Source organism: Phascolarctos cinereus, unplaced genomic scaffold (assembly GCF_003287225.1).
Source record: "Phascolarctos cinereus isolate Bilbo 61053 unplaced genomic scaffold, phaCin_HiC Scaffold_2;HRSCAF=192, whole genome shotgun sequence".
In the NCBI taxonomy this organism is placed as follows: Eukaryota; Metazoa; Chordata; class Mammalia; order Diprotodontia; family Phascolarctidae; genus Phascolarctos; species Phascolarctos cinereus.
The window spans coordinates 302,587,449-302,608,400 of NW_027555625.1; the positions used below are offsets into that span (position 1 = coordinate 302,587,449).

Here is a 20,952-nt window from a genome sequence, read left to right on the forward strand (position 1 = left end):
GGCAGCTAGGAGGCACAGCGTAGAGAATGCTGTACCTTGAGTCAGGAAGACTTGAGTTCAAATCCAGCCTCAGACACTTATTAGCTGTGTGACTCTGGGCAAGTCCCTTAATCTTTGCCTCAGTTTCCTCAATTTTAAAAGATGGTAATAGCACTTACTTTGTAGAGTTGGTGTTAGGATCAAATGGGATAATATTTTTAAAGTGTTTGGCATACAGTAAAGGCTTAGTCTGTGCTTATTCTATTCCAAGTCATTTGCCCTCTCTGGGCCTCAGTTTTTCTTTCTGAAAAATGAGCATATTGACCTAGAATCTAGATTAAAGATACTTAACCTGGAGGTCATGAATTTGTTTTGTTTTGTTTTGTTTCCTTTTTTTTAACTTCTGGTCACTGTATTTCAACATAATTAGTTGCTTTTGTAACGCTATATACCTTATTTTGTGCATTTGAAAAACATGATTCTGGGAAGGGGCTGACAGGCACCAGACTTCCAATGGAGTCCATGACACAAGCCAGGTCTAGAATAATTATCACTTAGGCCCCTTCAAACTCTAACTATCTCTTTTCTAAGGTCCCTCCCAGTTCCTACTTCCCATATTCTAATATCCTGTGATCTAAGAACTCAACATTCTATGAGTCCATCAATTTTGCTTCAAAATGAGATAAAATTTTGGCTGAGTCTTTAGAAGTCATAGGATCAAAGATTTAAAACTTTAGTTTATCATATCCAATGGCCTCATTTTACAGATGAGGAAACTGGGGCCCAGAGAGAATAATGAATGACTTGCAGGTAGTTAAGTGGCCAGGTTTGGAGCCAAAGCTCACTCTATTATGCCATGCTGCCCTTCATCCAATGGAATTATTTAGAAGACCTTGGGAAGTGCTCCCTTTTATACCCTTGTCCTAAAGAGGTAGTATATAGCACAATAGATAGAATGTGAGTCTTCCTGGGGATTAGGGGTGAGTGGCAGAAGAATGTGTGTTCAAATCCTGCCTCAGATGCTTACTAGTTATACAATCATGGACAAGGCTATTGATTTCTCTCAGCTTCCAGAGCTGGTCCTGACATTGTGTAGACAGCACTAAAAGCGCCATATAAATGTGAATTATTATTATCTCACCAGCCTCCAATAGTCATACCACTCCAAGGGTCAACAGGGATATCCAGGGACATCATTTTATCCCTCCTCCTGCCTTTAGTCAGGAAGCAAACACTCTCTCTGGTCTTGTGCAGGTGTATGCCTTTTAAACCCACCAGGAAGACAGTATTTGCCTGCCCAGAAATCTCTCTGTGGCCCAGTGATATAAGATCAAAAGTAGTTCAGGAAGTTATGGAACCAAATCTACTGTCCTTGGGGAATGGACTTTTGGGCTCCCACTGAGCCTCTGCTCTTGGAGAGGCCAGATAGAAACCCGCCATTTCCAATTATTCGCACAAATGGCCCCCATCTCCAGTAGCATCAAAAGTAATCCAAAGTTGGCCCTATTTCTAATCCTATCAGTGAACAAATGTAGTTTTCTCCCTTGAAAGGGAAACCAGCCCCTCTTGGATTTTTCTACAACCTTATATTTGATTTCAGGCTCTCAGACTTAACTTGGTCTTCCCTAGAACAGAATACCTCAGGGATTAATTTAATCAAGCTCTAAGGCTGGGCCCTATCCTAGGCCTTATCCTAAACTGTCTCTTCATACTGCCTAATTCTGCCTGCGCTCCAGTTCTCTAGGCTCTGGGAGAAGTACAGGAAATTGGAAATTAACCACTTCCCTAGAAGGCCAGCTCAAGCTGCCACTGATTCTCTGTCAAGACCTTAGTCAAGGAGGGAAGGAACTCCAGAGAAGTTAATTAGCAAACAATCCTACAGAGTCCAATGCTATTGTCAAGAGTTTTCAAGCTGGAAGAGACCATAAAAGGTAGAATATTGGAGCTGAAATGGCCCTCACAGCATAGAATAATAGAATGTAGAAAGACAGAGCAAGAAGGAACCTCAAAATCATCTCTAATCAACCTCTGGCATTTTCCAGCATGGAATCTGAGCCCCAGTACAAAGAAGTGACTTGTCCAAGATCACAGAGCCTCAGAAAATTAGAAGATAAGATCCTTGTTCTTGAGTTGCTTACTATTGGGGAATTTCAGGGCTGATTTACCCATTCATTTAACAAGAATTAGTATCTTCTATGTATTTAGCTCTGTGCTTGGATATATGGTGGACACTAAAGGAGAATACACAGCTGCTGCCCTGCAGAAGCCACAGTCTAGCAGCGAGGGGGAAAGAGAGGTGTGGAGAGGAAGGGATACACATAACTATGATAGAAATGTGATATGTACAAAAAGGGGTATGAGGCACCTGAGGAGGAAGAAAAAGGGACATAACAGCTGGATCTTGAAGGATAGATAGGTAGAGTGCATGGATGGAATGAGGTGAAGAAGGACAGATCAGGTAGAGAAAACAGTAGGGTTCAAAGGCAGAAAACCCTGGCGGGGGAGAGTGAAGGCGAGGAAAAAAGAGGGAGTGGAGAGTGCTGGTTGGTTTAGCCTTGAGTGGTAAGTATACATAAGAGAATAGTAAGCAGTAAAGCCTGAAAAGCAAAGTGGGCAGATGGTGGATGGCCTTGCAATAACATCAGGATCATCCTTACCTAGAGGCAGCTAGGAGGTTTGGTGGATAAAGTGCAGGGAAGGAAGGAAGACCTGAGTTCAGATCCAGCCACAGACATATACTAGCTGTGTGACCCTAGCCTGTGTCCTCATCTAGAAAATGGGGATAATAACAGCCCCTACTTCCCAGGGTTGTTGTGAGGGTCAAGTAAGATGGTATTTAAAAAAAATTTTTTTAAATTTAATTTATTATTTTTTAATTTTTTTTGTTTTCTTTTAATTTTTTTTTGTAAGATGGTATTTTTAAAGCACCTGATACCAGCACTTAATAAATGCTCATTTCCTTATCAGTGAGTGTAAGAGAGCAATGCTTATTCTCTGAAGTTGGGGATGGGCAAGGAGGTAGGCCTGGCCTGAGAGGCATTGTGTGTGGTACAGTGGGCCAGAGCACTGGGATATGAGTCAAGAGGCTAGCTCTGTTACTCAGTCACTGTGGGACCTTAGGCAAGTCAATTTTCTTCCTTGAAACTAAGTTCTAACATCTGAGAGGGCAAGAACCTGAAAGATCTTCTTGTCCAACCTCTTCATTTGACAGATAAGGAAACTGAGGCCCAAGTTGGTGAATTGAGTTGCTTAAGATTATACTAGTGATATTTAACAGGAGTAGGATTTGAACCACGGTCTTCCAATTCCAAACCCAGCACACTGCACTAAATGGTCTCTAAGATTTTGTCTCATTCTGATATTCTGTGATACCCTGGGTCACACACATCCCAGGCTGTCCTCAGGATGGGGAGCCCTGGGCAAGAGGAACCTGGGAAAAGGAAACAGGGCAGTTTCAGGTCACACAGAGAGTATGGGCCTCACCAAAGAACAAGACAGGGAGGATAAAGAAATAAATGTCTGTTTGCCTGAGGCACCACAGAAAAGATCCTCCATGTGGAAAGCTGTTCTCCCCACTTCCCTCCTCCCCCATAGAAACTCCTCTCTGGTGACCTCAGCGCTGATGTATCCCAGTCAAACTCTGGGAACAGTAATAAAATGGGTTCATGAAGAGAGAAAGAGTGATGGCTTTCTAGAAGCCTTTCCCCTCCCCCTACGCCATCCCAGGGGAAGAGGAGAAACTCACATTACTGGAAGATGGATGGCCAGGGGGGCTCTACTCCAGCCAGCGGGGAGGTCACTGCAATGGGGCTCCTCGAAGTTCAGAGCCTTACCCACCCCCCATTCCCCTCTTCTTAAAGGCCACTTAGACCTGCAGAGGGGGGAGGTCAGCTCTCACTCAGCCACAGATACAGCAGAGAGAGCTAGAGAGACAGGCAGTTAGGCAGGCAAACAAAGGAGGCTGAGACAGAGAGAAAGAAAGAGAAGCAGTCAGAGACATAAAGAAGGGAGAGGGAGCAAAAAAAAAGTCACTAAGTGGGAAGGAGGGATGGAAACTGAAAGAGGAAGAGAATTTGGACTGTGGTGGTAGCCCTCACTGCATAATCACGGGGTATTTCTTTATTGGTGCTGGAAGAGAGCTTAGAACAATAGAATGTTAGAATACAGAACACAGAACGTTTGATTCGGAAGGAAACTTCGAACACAGAATGTTAGAACTCAAAGGAACCTTAGAATAAATAGAATGTTAAAACAGAGGATATGGGAGGCAGAACGACCCTTAGAGGTGATCTAGCCTAACTTCCCAATTTTACAAAGCAAGAAACTGAGGCCCAGAGACGAAATGTGACTTTCCCAAGAACATACAAAGACTTAGCGGCAAAGCTGAGACTGGAACTTGGATCTGCCGGTGGAGAGATATGATATGGTGGCCCTGGAACTAAGATTGTTTGTTGTCTTAACTTTACATTGAGAATAAACTGGTCATAATGGTAATAATTCATAAGTGTCTGTGTGTAAGCTTTAGTTTACAAATGCTTTGCATACATTACCTCATTTGATTCTCACAACGACCCTATGAAGGAGCCACAGTAGGGGATGATTATCCTTCTCTTACAGGAAGGGAAACTGAGGCTCAGGGGAATGAAATAACTTGGCACAGGTCATGCCATGAGGAAGTGCAGAGACCAAACTCAAACCCAGGTCTCCTCATCTAGCAGCACTCTTTGCTGTGATGCCTCTCAGAGATAACAAAGGAACAGGCATCCTCTGCCAGGCTGCTGTGTCTGTAGCCATATGCACGTGCGTGCTCATTAGCATCCTCCAAAAGCTTGTAAGCATCTGCCTGCCTGGGCACAAGACCCAGCAAGGTAGCCAGGCTACCACTCATTGGAACAAGGCCTCGAAGGCTATTAGCCATCTTGGCGCTTGGAGCTTGGGGCTGCTCTATCTTAAGTCTCAATGCTTCAGAAATCCCACTCTTGACAATTCTTTAGCTCACAGAGGGTGAAGGAGAGGGTACAGGACAATGTACTCTCAAGGCTGGGCAAATCAGCCCAGTGGAAAAGTCATGTGAGGGGCCTGAGCTGCCAGGACATAGCTCAAGGGCTTACTGGTAAAGCGGAAGAAAAGATCATCCTCTGACTTCCGGCATCAGAAGACCGAAACTCAAATCCTACCTCAGATGCTTATGGTCTGTGTGACCTTCGGCAATTCACTTACCCTTGCCCTGGACTTTTAGTCTCTGCATCTGTAAAATGAGATAGTGGGCCTAGATGGCCTCTGAGGTCCCTTCTGCTTGCAAGTCTACAGCCCTATGATAATCCTCGGAGGTGTGCCAGTCTTGAGCCGGTTGTTAAACACCTTGGAAATTGGCAAATGCCACAAATCAGGGCATGATTTATCATTTTGTTGTTGACTGTCTAGACTTGAGAATGTCATTGAGACAAATGCTAATAATTTAGATTAGACTTAAAAGTGTGTTCTGTCTTTTCAAAGAGCCAGTTAAGCATTTACCAGCACACCCCTGATCGTTATCCTTAAAACAGAATATTTCTGGGAATGAGCAGAAAAAGAGATATGTCTCTAGGATGGTCTCCCTGAGTTTGACACTTTGGGCCAGCATGGAATGAGTTCCAAAGTCTGAAGGATAATATACCTTCTATGTGAACTTCCTATAACCATAGGAGGTCAAGAGGAAGATGGATCAGAAATAATCTAGAAGAGCTTCTTTAAGGTCCCTTCCGCCTTTGAAATCTGTGTTCTAATATTTTATGTTCTTCAACATTCTATGGTCTATGTTCTAACATTCTGTTTTAAGGCCCCTTCTAGTTTCAGCATTCCATGGTCTGTGTTCTAATATCCTTTTCAGCTCTAACATAGTTAGAGTTTGTGTTTGTACCCATCTCTATAGGCTCCTGTCTTTGCTGCAAATCCATCTCATTTACATGTGTATTGCGCCTGCCGCCATGGGTGCTGGGGTCAATTGAAACTCAAGAAAAGGGAAGAAATTTATGCAAAACTGTTGATTGCATTTGTATGTAATGAAATCATCCAATATTCATCTGACTATAGAATCTAATCTGAAAGGAGAACTGGAGGACATGAGAGTCACTGCAGAGCAGTAATGAGCCTCGGTAGTGATTAAAAAAGCACTTGAGCTTTCTGAAAATCCAGGCAGAAATAGTGTCTAATCAACACTGAATATAGGAGGCAGAGATTGGACTGATACATTTTGCAGAGCTTGCCACAGAAAATGTCTGTGAGCGGTAAACTCTGACACACCATCCGTATTCTGTTTTATACAAATCTGGGAAGCACACAATCAGGCGAATGGCTCATCCCTGCACAAAGCAATCTTAGTGTCTCTTTTGGATCACAAGGAGCCCAATCACATCTATTTTGAAGAGCAATGTTGGTTTTTTAACCATGTCAAGAGCTTGCCAGAGTCCTAAGGGTTTTTTTTTTTCCCCTGCTGTTTCCGTGGAAGATTGTGTTCCCAGCAGGCCAGGCTTGGGTAGGGAGAGCAGGGGGAGGGGATGTCTCTGAACGATCCCTGTGTCACAGAAACACCTCAGGTTCCAGTTGTAAACGTGCTTTGGGTATCACATAGGGCCACAGAATGTTAGAGCCTTAAAACATACTATGTTATAACACAGAACATGGTTTATACAGCTGGAAGAGACCTTAAAACAAAGCCTATTAGAAAATTTAAAAGATTGCTAGAGCTTAAAGGGACATTAAAACACAGAATATAAAAATATATAAAAGGTCAGAATTGGAAGGGAGGTTAGAACAGAGAAGCAGCCATGGAAAGATCAGTGGACTTGGAGGCAAAGGACCTAGATTAGAATTCTCATCCTGCCAGTAACTCCCTGTGTGAACTCAGGGAAGTCATTTAACCTCTCAGATCTTCAATTTCCTCATGTGTGAAATGAAAGGCTTTGGCTAGTTGTCCTCTAAGATCCCTACAAACTTAGAATCTATTAATCTAGGAACCTAGAATCTTAGACCTGAGAATGTTCTATTTGGAAGGAATGTTAGAACATAGAATGAGCTGAAAATACTTTAGAATAGCATGTTAGAGCTGTAAAGGTCCTGCAATATTATTAGATCTAAGCCTCTCGTTTTACAGGTGAGAAAACTGAGGCCCAGAAAAGTTCAATGACTCATCCAAGGTCACACGGTTGTTGGTAAAAGAGTTTGAAGATCCAGGCCTTCTTCGGCACAATAATGTTGTTTGTGTCATCTCTCTCTCCACTACCTTTTGTAGCATGCAGAGCAACAACTTTAATTCACCAACTGAAGTGATTGAACCCAGGACTTTTTCCTTATTAATATGATTCTGTCAGCACTAGCCTGACTGCTGGCCATGGTGCTGATTTGCTTAAGTCCCAGTAGCACCTTTTAATACCTGGATGCTATAGGAGATCAAATCCAAACATTGTTTAAAGGAGGAGAGTTTCCACTTATAATAACTGAGACACATGTATTATCTATGAGACTCATCAAAACATAAAATGTTAGCAATCAAAGAAATAAAGCATTAGAGGATAAATTTAAGAACACAGAAGAGAAGGAGCTTAACACAGAAAATATTAAGACAAAACACAGAATATTAGAGCTAATACTGGTACCAGGTAAAAGATGTCAATCTGGAAAGAGATAACAATCATGTCAGCAACCAGCTCTATGAACCAGCAACTGACTTGGGTCATAACAAACAAGTTTACATTGCAGCTTGTATTAGCAATAAATAGAGTCTAGAAAAAGCCATAGTGAAAGGCATCAGGGTATAGTAGAAAGAACAATGGACTTGAAATCAGAAGACCTGGGTTTGGGTATGGAGGTGTATGGAATGCTGCAAAGTTAAACAGATACAATAAAAAGGGAAAAGAAATGGGAAAAACAGACAGTGTGATCTGAGTGGACATTAGGCACTGAGTCAATGAACAGAAAAGAAGTAATAGGAAAAATAAAACAAAACAATTACCATTATTATATTAGTTATTGTTTTAATATTATTGTAAAAACATATTACATATTATTAAGTATTATGACCAATTAAAACAATAATAGCCCTCCAAAAAACCCAATCAGGAAAGTTCTTCTGAGGATAAAATAATATGACTATAGTCTTTATTTCTCTGATCTGGACCTTGATTTCCCAATTTGCAAAAATGGAAACAATAATGTCTGCACTACTTACCTCACACAGAGTTGTGAGGATGGCACTGTTAAATGAGCTATTATCAATTCACTCTGCTACCATCTTGAATGACAGCCATCAATCCACTCTGGAAGATCAAAGAATTCAGAGTTGGAAAGGGCCTCAAAGATCTGCTAGTCCAACTACTCATTAAAAAAATATATATGTATACATGTGTGTATATACATGTACATACATATGTAATGTATACACACATATAGTTATTCTAAAGTCGACAAACATCAACAAATATGGACATTTCCAAATACAAAACATGAAAAAAAGAGAAATGTACACAAAAAAGTGAATCTCTGTCATGTATAGGTTGGAGTTTTCAGCAAATAATAAATTCAATATGTTAGTTCCAAAGCTCTTGCTCATCTATGTTCCTTCTGAACTCATTCTATTTTCTTCTATGCATTATATTAAATGCTTCTCTGATGCTCTTATCATTTTTTTGGTTTCTGTTTTACCATCACTAGGCACCCTCTGTTCATGAAATTCTTCTCAACCCACCCCACTCCCCCAAATTTAACCTTCTCTTATAACAAAAAACAAAACCAAAACTATAGTCAAACAAAACAAATGTACATGTTGGCCATGTTCAAAAATTTGTACCTTATTCTGCACCTCATCTATCACTTTCTGTCATGAGGTCAATGCCCTCATTTCACAGATGAGAAAACTGAGGCACAGAAAGGTTAACTGACTTGTTCAAGGTCATACTAGCAGTGAGTGTCAGAGCCAAGATTTGATGTCCAAATCTTGATTCCAAATCCAATGAACTTTTCATTACAACACTGACTCTTACCAGTCTTTGAATTCAAGGCTAAGGTCTACCTTACTTTTGGTCCTTCTCCCTTTTCATTATTTATTCTCTTAATGACAGATGGCAAAAAATGAAACAACTGTTCATCTTGTCCCCAAAGGTTACTTCTTAGAATTTCTCTTCCTTCGTATACTTGTCAAAGCTCTTCCTTCCCCATAATTCTTTTGGCAGGATCAACACCTTCTGCTCATTTATTTCCCTTTAGTTTTTGCAGCCTTCACCAAATCTTCATCTGGATAGGTTTATAGATTTGAGTCCCTTAGCAAAAACCTACACTACCACTGCTATGGGACACCACCTAGGCCTAGGGGACCACTCCTTTTCAATCCATGTATTCAGAGATTCCTGTACCCTCAGCAAAACCTTCCTGATTGGTTATTGTATTTTTTTTTTCAGTGATCACTTTTCAGCTCACCCACTCAATGCCTAATGCCCACTCAGGTCAAACTGTCTATTTTGGCCCACTGCCCTCCTCCCCCTGCCCCTGCCCCTGGTTACTGCATCTGTTTTGTTTTAATAGCCTCTCTGTATTCCATACACCCAGTATCTAAACTCTAAGAGTTTGTCTTAGAGTGTTAGAATGTTAGAGCTGGAAAAGATCTTAGAACACAGGATATTAGAACAAAGAACAAAGAATATAAGAGCAAGGAAAGGCCTTAGAATGAAGAATAGTATAGCTGGAAAGGACCTTAGAAGACAGAACAAAAAACAGGAAGTAAGAGAACTTAGAAGAGAGAGTATTAGACAACTGAGCACAACTCCCTCATTTTACAAGTAAGAAAATTGAAGTCCAGAGGGGTAAGTGATTTACTCAAGGCTATGCTGCTAATTAGAGGGAGCTGGAGCTTGGATCTGGATATTTTGACACCTCCACCCCCCCACCCCATTCAGTGTTCTTTACGTTACAGTACACTGCTTCTCCATTCTGACCTAGCCTTTCCCCTTTTAATAAAAGCATATTACTTGCTCCAGAACTTCTCAGCATATTTGGGCAGGTAAAGCCTTTCAGTCTCTGCTACCCCTGCAGCACAGACACAGAGAGGGACCAAGAAACTATTTGATAAATGTCAACTAAAATAGAGTAATCAGCTGAAAGCCATTTGCTGAGCTGTCTGGACTGCCTTGGGCTCGAGGTTTTCCTTTATTCATTTATCATGATATAGAGCTCTGGCCAAAATACACACAGGGGAGAAATTGTTGACATGTGGAACCCGAGTATAGAAAATCTTTCATTTTTTTCCTGTCTGTTCACAAAATAAGTTTTTGTTTATTTAAAGACTACAGAGGACTCGGCTGTTAAGAACCAAATGCCTTTGGAGTGGAGTTACTACATAATTTATCATTTCCTCTGTTTATTAAAAAAAAAATCCTGCATTTGGTGGAAGTATATTTGCTGTTGGAGGGCTATTTCAGCCACTAATTAGAGGCAGTTATTGCAGAATCTCAAGGTTGGAAGGGACCTCAGAGGCCAAAGAATCCAACCTATTCCCGACCAGGAACCCTCTCTGTAACATTGAGCATTTGCTTGAAGATCTCAGACAAGATCTGTTCCCACTCATGGAAGCCCATTTGACTCTGGAATAGCTCTAATTGTCCCAAAGGTCCTCCTTGCATCAAGCCTAAGTTTGCCCCTCTGCTACTTCTACCCCCTTGCTCCTACCAAACAGAACAAATCTTTTTTTTTTATTTTAATTTTTTTATTTTTTCCATATGCTTTTGAGTTGAACATTTTTCTCCCTTTTCCTCCCCCCCACCCTCCCCAAGATGGCGCACATTCTGATATTGGCTTTACATTTACATACCCATTAAACATATTTTCACATTAGTGAAGTTGTAAGTAAAAATTAAAACCAATACGAGGAACCATCAGAAAGACGAAACAAAACTCAACAGAAGGTAAAAATAAGTGATAGTGATTCGACTTCCATAGTTCTTTCTTTGGATGTGAACAGCATTATCCATCCTGAGGCCTCTGGAAATGTCAACAATTTTAGTCATTGCATAACGTGGCTGTTATTGTGTACAAAGTCCTCTTGGTTCTGCTCACTTCACTCAGCATCAGACCATATAAGTCTTTCCAGGTTTTTCTGAAGTCAGCCTGTTCCATCATTTCTTATAGCACAATAGTATTCCATTACATTCATATACCACAACTTGCTCAGCCATCCCCCAATTGATGGGCATCCTCTCAATTTCCAATTCTTTGCCACCACAAAAAGAGCTGCTATGTATATTTTTGTACATGTGGGTCCTTTTCCCATTTGTTTGATCTCTTTGGGATACAGCCCCAGAAGTGCTATTGCTGGATCAAAGGGTATGCACATTTTTGTAGCCCTTTGGGCATAGTTCCAAATTGTTCTCCAAAATGGTTGGATCATTTCACAATTCTACCAACAATGTATTAGCATTCCAATTTTCCCACATCCTCTCCAACATTTATCATTTTCCTCAAACAGAACAAATCTAATCTGTCTTCCACATGATGTCACCTCAAATACTTGAAGACAACTATTCTACTCCATTCCCACCTCGACCTTCTCTACAACAAAAATCCCCCTGTACTTTGAAGCTGCGCATATGACAACATCTCAAAGCCTTTCACAATCCCAATCAGCTTCCTCTAGAGACTCTCCTTCCTGAAATGTGGTGCCTAGAACTGGGCATATTAGCGCAGACATGGTCTGATCAAGGCAAAGTAGAGCAAGACTGTCACCTTCCTCACTTTGCACACTGTGCTTTTCTTAATGCAGTGCAAGATTTCATTAGACTTTTTGGCTACCATATCACAATAGCAGATCCATATGAGCTTGCAAGCCACTAAAATATCAGGTCCTTTTGGGAGGAACATGTCTTATAGTTGTGACACTGACTAGAAAGCATCCATCATGTGAACTGTGGGAAGAAATTATACTTGCCCCAAGATTAGTGGGGCTCCTTGGAAAGGTAGCATGATGTGACTTGCATTTGAATCCTGCCTCAGACACATCTTAGTTGTGTGACCCTAGGCAAGTCACCTAATCTCTCGAGCCTTGGTTCCTACACCTCTAAAACTGAGGGGACTGGACTCGATAACCTCTAAGGTGCCTTGTTGCTCTAAGATTTTGTTCTGTTCTAAAATTCAATGCATTCTAACCTCCCTTACAATTCTACACTCTATGTTCTTTGCTCTAACATTGTGTGTGTTCTGTTCCTTTTCAGCTCCAACACTGTATGTTCTAAGGACCCTTTCAGTTCTAGCATTTGGTGATTTTGAGATTTAACATTTCTGTTCCCAGTTTGAACCTCTTGCTTTTTTCCCAGGCAATTTTATCCTTTGACAAGATTCAGTAACTTGGGCAAGTCACTTAACCTGTCTTGAAATATTTCTGCGTATATTATTTCTAAGGTCTCTTCCAGCTCTAAAATCTTCTATTTCCATGCTTCTAACTTAAATGAATTTCTGAAGGTGGGCCACTCCAATTGTTTTTGTTTTTTAAGTTACTGGAACAAGGGTCTCAAATCAAGAGAAGACATGGAAATGAAAGATTTCATCCCTGTTGGTTGTTTTTATTCATTTCATTTTATTTAGACCTAACTCATCCATGAAAACTCACTACAGGCAAAATACAGAGGCATTTAAAATTGGGGCCTAGCTTCAGATTATCAATTACAGGTAAAGTTTTCCAACTGTGAACACGGAGTTCAACCTCAGGAGCAATTAGTAGTACAAAATGCACCCACTTTCTCAATCAAAAGGAAGAAAATAAGCACACTAACGATTCCTTGAGGTAGTGCTTCAAGAGAGACAGAAGGTCACAGACAGAGAGGAGACAGAGGGTCATAATTTACTAATATTCTTGCTCCCTTAGGAACATCAAATGAAGGAAACTGAGCCTGGCATGGGTATATTTCACAACTACAAGTATTTACTTAGTGGATTTACTTAGTGGAGGCATGCCCAGCATAAAACCACTCCATATTAAGGTCATCTAAGAGTTATAATGGTCCAGTCCTATACAAGTTGATGTGGTTGGAGACAGGAGACAATCTTTTGGCTTGAATAAGACATCCAAAAAGGACATCTCCTAAGAGTAATACAAAAAGCACAGGAGAGAAGAATCCAATCAACTGCAATGCTCCAAAGCTTTGGCCCTAAAGTGCAGCCTAGGGCATTGTTGCTTCTGCAGACTTCCCACAGCTGGCCTCATTGGGAGTTTCCTTCTTATCCCAAGAGTTCCTTGGTCTTCAATGCCAAGTGCTTGTCCATCTCAGCCACTGTGTCATCTGCCATTTGTCCAATCTGTAGAGAGACACAACAAGAGAGTCAGGAATTCCAAAAAAGGCAAATTCAGTGCTCTAATACAAGAATGCCCCTGTGATGTTGTACCAACCTGTGTCACTTCATGATAATGACATGAGTACAAGAAAATTCAACCCCATCCAAAGATCTCTTCTAATCCTATTTCTCCTTCTGCCGATGCCCTCTGATTGGTGGAGAGCATCAAGCCTCATCATTTAAAAAATGACTGCTGAAGATTGTAAGGATAATCAAGTTTGAAAGACTTAAGTAATAACTCCGATCTACACAATAACCAACCACGATTCCCAAGGACTCATTGATGAAACATGCTATCTATTCCAGATAGAAAGCTGATGGATTCAGAGTGCAGACTGAAGCATATTTTTTTTCCCCTTTTTCTTTCTTTTTTTGGACAGGACATGGCTAATGCAGGAATTTGTTTTGCATAACTATACATATTTGTAATGAGTTTTAGTTTTCTGCCTTCTAAATGCATTGGGAGGGGGAAGGCAGAGGGTAATAATTAGAAATTGAAAATAAAATAAAATTGAATTTTTAAAAAAGAACATAGTTGCTAAGAAGGTCCAGAGGACATGTTACTTCCCATACCCCACTCCACCCTTGTCCCCACCTTCCCCTAGAGAGAAGAGAGGAAAGAAGAGGAGATTCTACCAGGTAGACATAGTCTCTGTTCCAGTGGTTCTCAAAGTGTGATCTGGGGACTCCTGAAGGTTCTTGGAGATCTCTTTTTTGGTGGGGGAGGTCTGTAAGTTCAAAATTATTTTCATAATAACACTAAAACATTTTAATTTCTAATATGGTAATTATTAATATATTTAGCCATATAAGCAAAAGTTCTTGGGAAGGGAGACTCAATAATCTTTAAGAGTATAAAGGGATCAAAAGTTTGAGGACTGCTGCTCTATTCTATTATCATCTGGCTACACGACTACAATACCCTTCTAACAAGTCTTCCCACCTCTACTCTTTCTCTCCTTCAATACACCCTTCATACTACTGCCAATATAATCATCTGTATGCACAGATCTGATGAGGTTATTCTTCTGCTCAAAAATCTTCAGTGGCTCCAAATGACCTATTAAGTAAATTTCAAAATCTTTTGCCTGACATTTGAGGGCACCACATAATCTGGTGCCACCTAAACCTTCTAGTCTTATTACATATTACTCCCCTCCACCTATTCTATAATCCAAGCAACTACACTACTATATTTTCTGTACCCTCCTTACCCACCACATACCGTGTTATTCCTTTTTCATTCCCCTTCGTAGGTGATGACTTTGAGAGGTAAAAAAAAAATCCCCTTGGACCTCCCATAGCACTTTGCACTTAACATAAAATACAATACATTAACAGTTCCTGTGTGTGTACCTTATCCTACATGCTCTATAAGGAAAGAGAGCATGTCTTATATAACATTTCTATTTCTCCCAGCTCCTAGAACAGGACTATGGAAGAAAGTAGGTGCTTAATAATTGTTTGCTGAATGATCAACTAAATTATATAAACAGGGGAAAGGAGGAGAAATAGAAGGAGGGGTAGGAAGAAAAGGGTGAAGAAGGGAAGTGAGGGCAACAGATTCTACCAGGAAAGGAAATAAAAGAAAGAAGGTGGGAGGCAGAGCCAAGAAGGTGGAATAAAAGGAGGGACTCACTTGAGCTCTCCCTCAAACCTCTCCAAATACCTGTAAAAATGACTAAACAGATTCTAGAGCAGCAGAACCCACAAAAAGACAGAGTGATACAAATTTCCAGCCCAAGACAACCTGGATGGTTGATGGGAAAGTCTGTTGCACCAGGCTGGGAGAGGAGTGCAGTTCAGCATGGGCCGCACAGGCAAAAACAAGGCCCCAAAACCTGGAGCAGGCCTCAGGGGACTGAATTACGGGCAGCTGTGGCGGTTTCCAGACTTCTCAACCCACAAACACCAAAGAAAACTTAGAAGTCAGTAGGAAAGGTCTGTCAGACCCGGATGAGAGGAGCAGTGGTCCTGGCCCTAGCCCCGGTGCAGCCCTGTGGCAGTGGCAGTGACAGTAGCGCTGCTCTTGGCCCACGGAGGTGGGGGAACCGAGAAGCTGATCAGAGGGGATTATAGGGATCTCTTTGCTGGCACTGAGGCAGGATTGTCTTTGCCTCTGCTTGGATCTGGGTCACAGTCCTGGGGTGAGGAGGAACACTGGTGCGGCTGAACATGTGGAGGCAGTGGAGAGGGAATCCTCCTCACAGTTTCAAGGCAGAAAACAGTATTTGTGGTCACTCACAGACGAGAGCACAGGCCAGGAAAGGAGTAAACACCTCACCTTTGAACATACCATTTTGGAAGAACTGAAAACTTACAGGTCCCTAGAAGTATCTCTGTTTTTGTTTTTTGCTTTTTGGTGGGGCAATCAGTGTTAAGTGACTTGCCCAGGGTCACACAGCTAGTAATGTCAAGTGTCTGAAGCTGGATTTGAAGTCAGGTCCTCCTGACTCCAAAGCCAGAGCTCTATCCACTGTGCCATATAGCTGTCTCCCTAGAAGTATCTCTGAAAACAGCTTTACAAAACCTCTGAAGCTTGAGACAGTACATTCTCCACACTGGAAGCAGACCCTTACCTTAACAAAGAGTTTAAAAGTCAAGTAATTGGCTGGGAACATGAGCAAACACTGGAAAAACACTCAGATCACAGAATCTCATTTTGGTGACAAGGAAAATCAAAACATACACTTAGAAGAAGACAACAAAGTCAAAGGTCCTACATCCAAAGCCTCCAAGAAAAATATGAAATGGTGTCAGGCTATGGAAGAGCTCAAAAGGATTTTGAAAACCAATTAAGAGAAGTAGAGCAAAAATTGGGAAGAGAAATGAGAGTGATGCAAGAAAATTATGAAAAACAAGTCAACAGCTTGCTAAAGGAGACCCAAAAAAATACTTAAGAAAATACACCTTAAAAAATAGCCTAACCAAAATGGCAAAAGAGGTCCAAAAAGCCAATGAGGACAAGAATGTCTTAAAAAGGAGAACTGGACAAATGGAAAAGGAGGTCCAAAAGCTCACTGAAGAAAATAATTCCTTAAAAATTAGAATGGAGCAAATGGAAGCTAATGATTTTATGAGAAATCAAGAAACAATAAAACAAAACCAAAACAATGAAGAAAATAGAAGAAAATGTGAAATATCTCATTGGAAAAATAACTGATCTGGAAAATAGATCCAGAAGAGATCATTTAAAAATTATTGAACTACCTGAAAGCCATGACCAAAAAAAGAGCCTAGACATCATCTTTCAAGGCATTATCAAGGAAAACTGCCCTGATATTCTAGAACCAGAGAGTAAAGCAGAAATTGAAAGAATCCACCAATCACCTCCTGAAAGAGATCCCAAAAAGAATACTCCTAGGAATATTATAGCCAAATTCTAGAGTTCCCAGGTCAAGAAGAAAATATTGCAAGCAGCCATAAAGAAACAATTCAAGTATTGTGGAAACACAATCAGGATAACATAAGATTTAGCAGCTTCTACATTAAAGGATCAGAGGGCTTGAAATATGATATTCTGTAGGTCAAAGGAGCTAGGATTAAAACCAAGAATCACCTACCCAGCAAAACTGAGTATAATCCTTCAGGAGAAAAAAAATAGACATTCAATGAAATAAAGGACTTTCAAGCATTCTTGATGAAAAGACCAGAGTTGAATACAAAATCTGACTTTCAAATACAAGATTCAAGAGAAGCATGAAAAGGTAAATAGGAAAGAGAAATCATAAGGAACTTATTAAAGTTGAATTGTTTACATTCTTACATGGAAAGATGATATTCGTAACTCATGAGGCCTTTCTCAGTACTAGGGTAGCTGGAGGATATATATATACACATATATGTGTGTGTGTGTGTGTATATATATATGTGTGTATACATATGTGCATAAATGTGTATATATATGTAGACAGAAGACACAGGGTGAACTGAAGATGAAGTGATGATATCTAAAAAAACAAAATTAAGGAGTGAGAGAGGAATGTACTGGGAGAAGGAGAAAGGGAGAGATAGAATGGGGTAAACTATCTCATATAAAAGAGGCAAGAAAAAGGTTTTACAGTGGAAGGGATGAGGGGGAGATGATGAAAGGAAATGAGTGAACCTTACTCTCATCAGATTTGGCTTAAGGAGGGAATAACATACACACTCAATTGGGTATGGAAATCTACCTTATCCTACAGGAAAGTATCGGGGAAAGGAATGAGAGAGAGGGGGATGATAGGGAGGGTAGATTGGGGGAAGAAGGTAATCAGAAGGAAACACTTTTGAGGAGGGACACAGTCAAAGAAGAGAACAGAATAAATGGGGGGGTGAGACAGGATGGAGAGAAACACAGTCTTTCATAACATGACTAGGGAGGAAGGGAGAGAAACTAGAACTCAAAGTTTTAAAAACAAATGTTAAAAATTGTTTTCACATGCAACTGGGAAATAAGATATACTGGCAATGGGATACAGAAATCTATCTTTCCCTACAGGAAAATAGAAGACAAAGGGGATAAGCGGATAGGAGTGATAGAAAGGAGGGCAGATTTGGGGAAGGTGTAATCAGAATGAACACTCTTAGGGTGAGGGGAGGGGAGAGATGGGGAGAAAATTCAGAACTCAAAATCTTGTGGAAGTGAATGCTGAAAACTAAAAATTAATTAATTTTAAAAAAAGGTGAGAAAATTCTATAGGGTTACAAACTCCTTTATTCCATTCTAGTCAATATACTTCTGTGAGTGTACAAGCCATTTGTGACTTCTCCTCCAAAGTTACTTTCCTGCTACTATGAATGTACCTTATATGTGCATAGTTATTTACATATCATCTTCCTCATTAGATCTGAGATCCTAGAGGGAATAGATTATTACCCAGTGATAGATGGATCAGAATTTTGACTGATCCTCTTTGGCCTTGCAAAATTACCCCTTTTTTATTTTAAAATTTTATAATATAATTTTTGGCCAGCCAGGAACATATTTCCTGTTGTCCCCATGTTACTAGTCCACCCAACATCTTGTTTTCTCCCAATATTTAGTTATATGCTGAAGACGAAAGTTTAAGACCTGAAACCAGCACATGTTTTCCCTAATATTCCCTGAAAGGGAATATCTCACATAGCAGACTCATTCCCTGGGGTCTAGGGAACTCCAAAGGCCAGCATACCCAGTTAGCAAATCGCTGAACCCTCCCCCTGGGATAGGGAGAGGGAAGGCACCCTGGTACAGTGGATACATCACTAGACTTGGAATCAGGAAGAATTGGACTGACATTCTCCCTCTCCTTCTTCCTATCTGTATGACTATAGGCATGTAACTAAAGCTCTTGGAGTTTCAGTTTTCTCATCTGTAAAATGGGGCTAATAGTGCCCATAGTACCTAATTTAAAGGTGACTGTGAAAATTCTATATCAATGTAAGTTAATCCTAGAATATAGAACAGTAGAAAGAATACTGACTTAAATTCCAGGAACCCAGACTCCAACCCTAGCTCTGCTAGTTACTACCTGTATGACCTTAGGTAAGTAATTTTACTTCTCAAGGCCTCAGTTACCTTTTCTACAAATAAAGAGGTTGAATTAAATGCTCTCTAAGATTCCTTCTAGCTCTAAAAACTCTGATCCTGTGAATCTGACTCCAAAGCTATGTGTGGACTCTTGGCCAGGATTCTGAAGCTGAAAATATGCAAAATACTCAAAGTAGGGGAGAACTTGGAGCTGTTGGTGAAAGTGATGATTTCAGGCTCTCTTTCCTTAAGGACTGAGGGACACTTCTCAGGTGTCACCATTATTGCAGTCTCAGGTATTGAAAGAGCTCGATTTGGCAGACCAAGTACATTAGAAATTTGTGATGCTCAGCTTTCGCCTACCAAGTTTAAATGCCTTAGCCTCAAATTCCTAGGTTAGCATTATTACTAACAACAATGCTATTTACGCAAAGATGTATGATTTCATCATCAGTGTGGGCATTCCCTCCATTGCTGTGGATGTAAGCCCTTTGGTAAACAGTCTAGGAAGGTTGCTGTGGACAAACAATTTGTCACCCTATAACCAATCAGGTGATGAATACCTCCAAACATAGCTGAGCTGGCTCTCAAAGGAGAGACACAGCCAAAGGAAAACTCAATGGAAGCCTTTCCAGCCTGGTATGACCCAGCAGCACTTTGGTTTCACTGGACTGGTCCTCAAAGACTCAAGAATCACCTCTGCGCTCTAGAAGACAGGGCCTTAAAGATCACAGGCTAAAATTTATAGCTGGATGAGGGCCCTACAAATTCAGGGCAGTCCCCTTAAAAATCTGGTGTCACACACTCTCTTTCAAGCCTCACCTCCCCTCCACCACTCTATGCTACAGCCAGGCTGGGCTACCTTGTTTCCCCAAAAAACCTCTGCATTTCCCCAGTACGATATCTTTGCTCAGGCTGTCTCCTGTGGCTGGGATGCAGGTGTGTGTGTGTTGGGGAGGCGCCTGTATTCACTCCCTGACCTGCACCTATCAGATTCTTACCCATCCTTCAGAGCTGAATTCAAATACTACCTGTCTGACTTTGGGCAAATCATTTATAGGTTGACAGATTTAAAGTCGGAAGGGGCATTAGACATCATCTAATTGAATCCTCTATTTTGACAGATAATGAAACTGAGGCTCAGAGAGTATGACTTCCCCAAAAGTCATATAGGCAAGAAGTTGTTGAGCCCAGACTTAGGCCCAGGGCCTCTGACTCCAAAGCCAACACTCTTTCTGCTGCATAATACTGCCTCCCAGATAATGTATGTCCATTTACATATGCATATTCATGGTCACACATACACACAACCCTACCTCCAGGCTTCAGCTTCCTTTGATCCTAAATGCCACCTCCTTCAAAAAGCCTTCCTATCCCACCTCTACCCCACCCCCCTACCCTCAAATGGTAATGACCTTCCCCCATCTCAAACTTCACACAGCATTTTGTCTCCAGATTTCTGATATATTGACTTTGTTATTTCTTTAATTTTTTTTTTAGGCAATTGGGGTTAATTGACTTGCCCAGGGTCACACAGCTATTAAGTGTCAAGTGTTTGGTCTAAGGTCAGATTTGAACTCAGGTCCTCCTGACTTCAGGGCCAGTGCTCTATCCACTGCGCCACCTAGCTGCCCCAAAATACGGGCTGGTCTTCCCATTCTTTTTCTCTTTTTTTTTCTTTTTGGCTAGGCAATGGGATTAAGTGACTTGCCCAGGCTCACACAGCTAGTAAGTGTTATGTGTCTGAGGTCGGTTTTGAACTTAGGTCCTCCTGAATCCAGGGCTGGTGCTCTATCACACTGTGCCACCTAGCTGCCCTGTGATATACTGACTGGATTATTGTATGTTACAGTTACTTGTGTGTGTTCCATATTCTCCTTCTAGACTATAAGCTCTATTGAAAACAGAGACCATAGCTTACTTTTCCAAGGATTCCACACTGTGCTTTCTATACAGAAAGTGCTTAATATTTAATTGAATTGTTGAATATGGTTCCTCATCAAATCTTTTACTAATATAAGATGCTTCTCAGCACCTCAGTAACCATGCTCTTTCATCGTGGAGAACTCTCAAGAAAACATGCAGGAGTTGTGAAGCAGGAAACAACTCAGAGGACAGCAGAGCTGCAGATG

General features: G+C 40.9%; 1 protein-coding gene across 2 annotated transcripts in view; it reads right to left on the reverse strand.

The window, feature by feature from the left end:
• Positions 1–12,539: 12,539 nt before the first annotated feature.
• Positions 12,540–20,952, reverse strand: part of MRRF (mitochondrial ribosome recycling factor) — a 55,437-nt gene continuing 47,024 nt past the window's right edge. For both annotated transcript variants that reach the window (XM_020967618.2, XM_020967619.2), the window contains exon 7: positions 12,540–13,293. In XM_020967618.2, the coding sequence (XP_020823277.1) occupies positions 13,216–13,293 (78 nt within the window). In that variant the 3' untranslated portion in view covers positions 12,540–13,215. The remainder of the gene's footprint in view (positions 13,294–20,952) is intronic.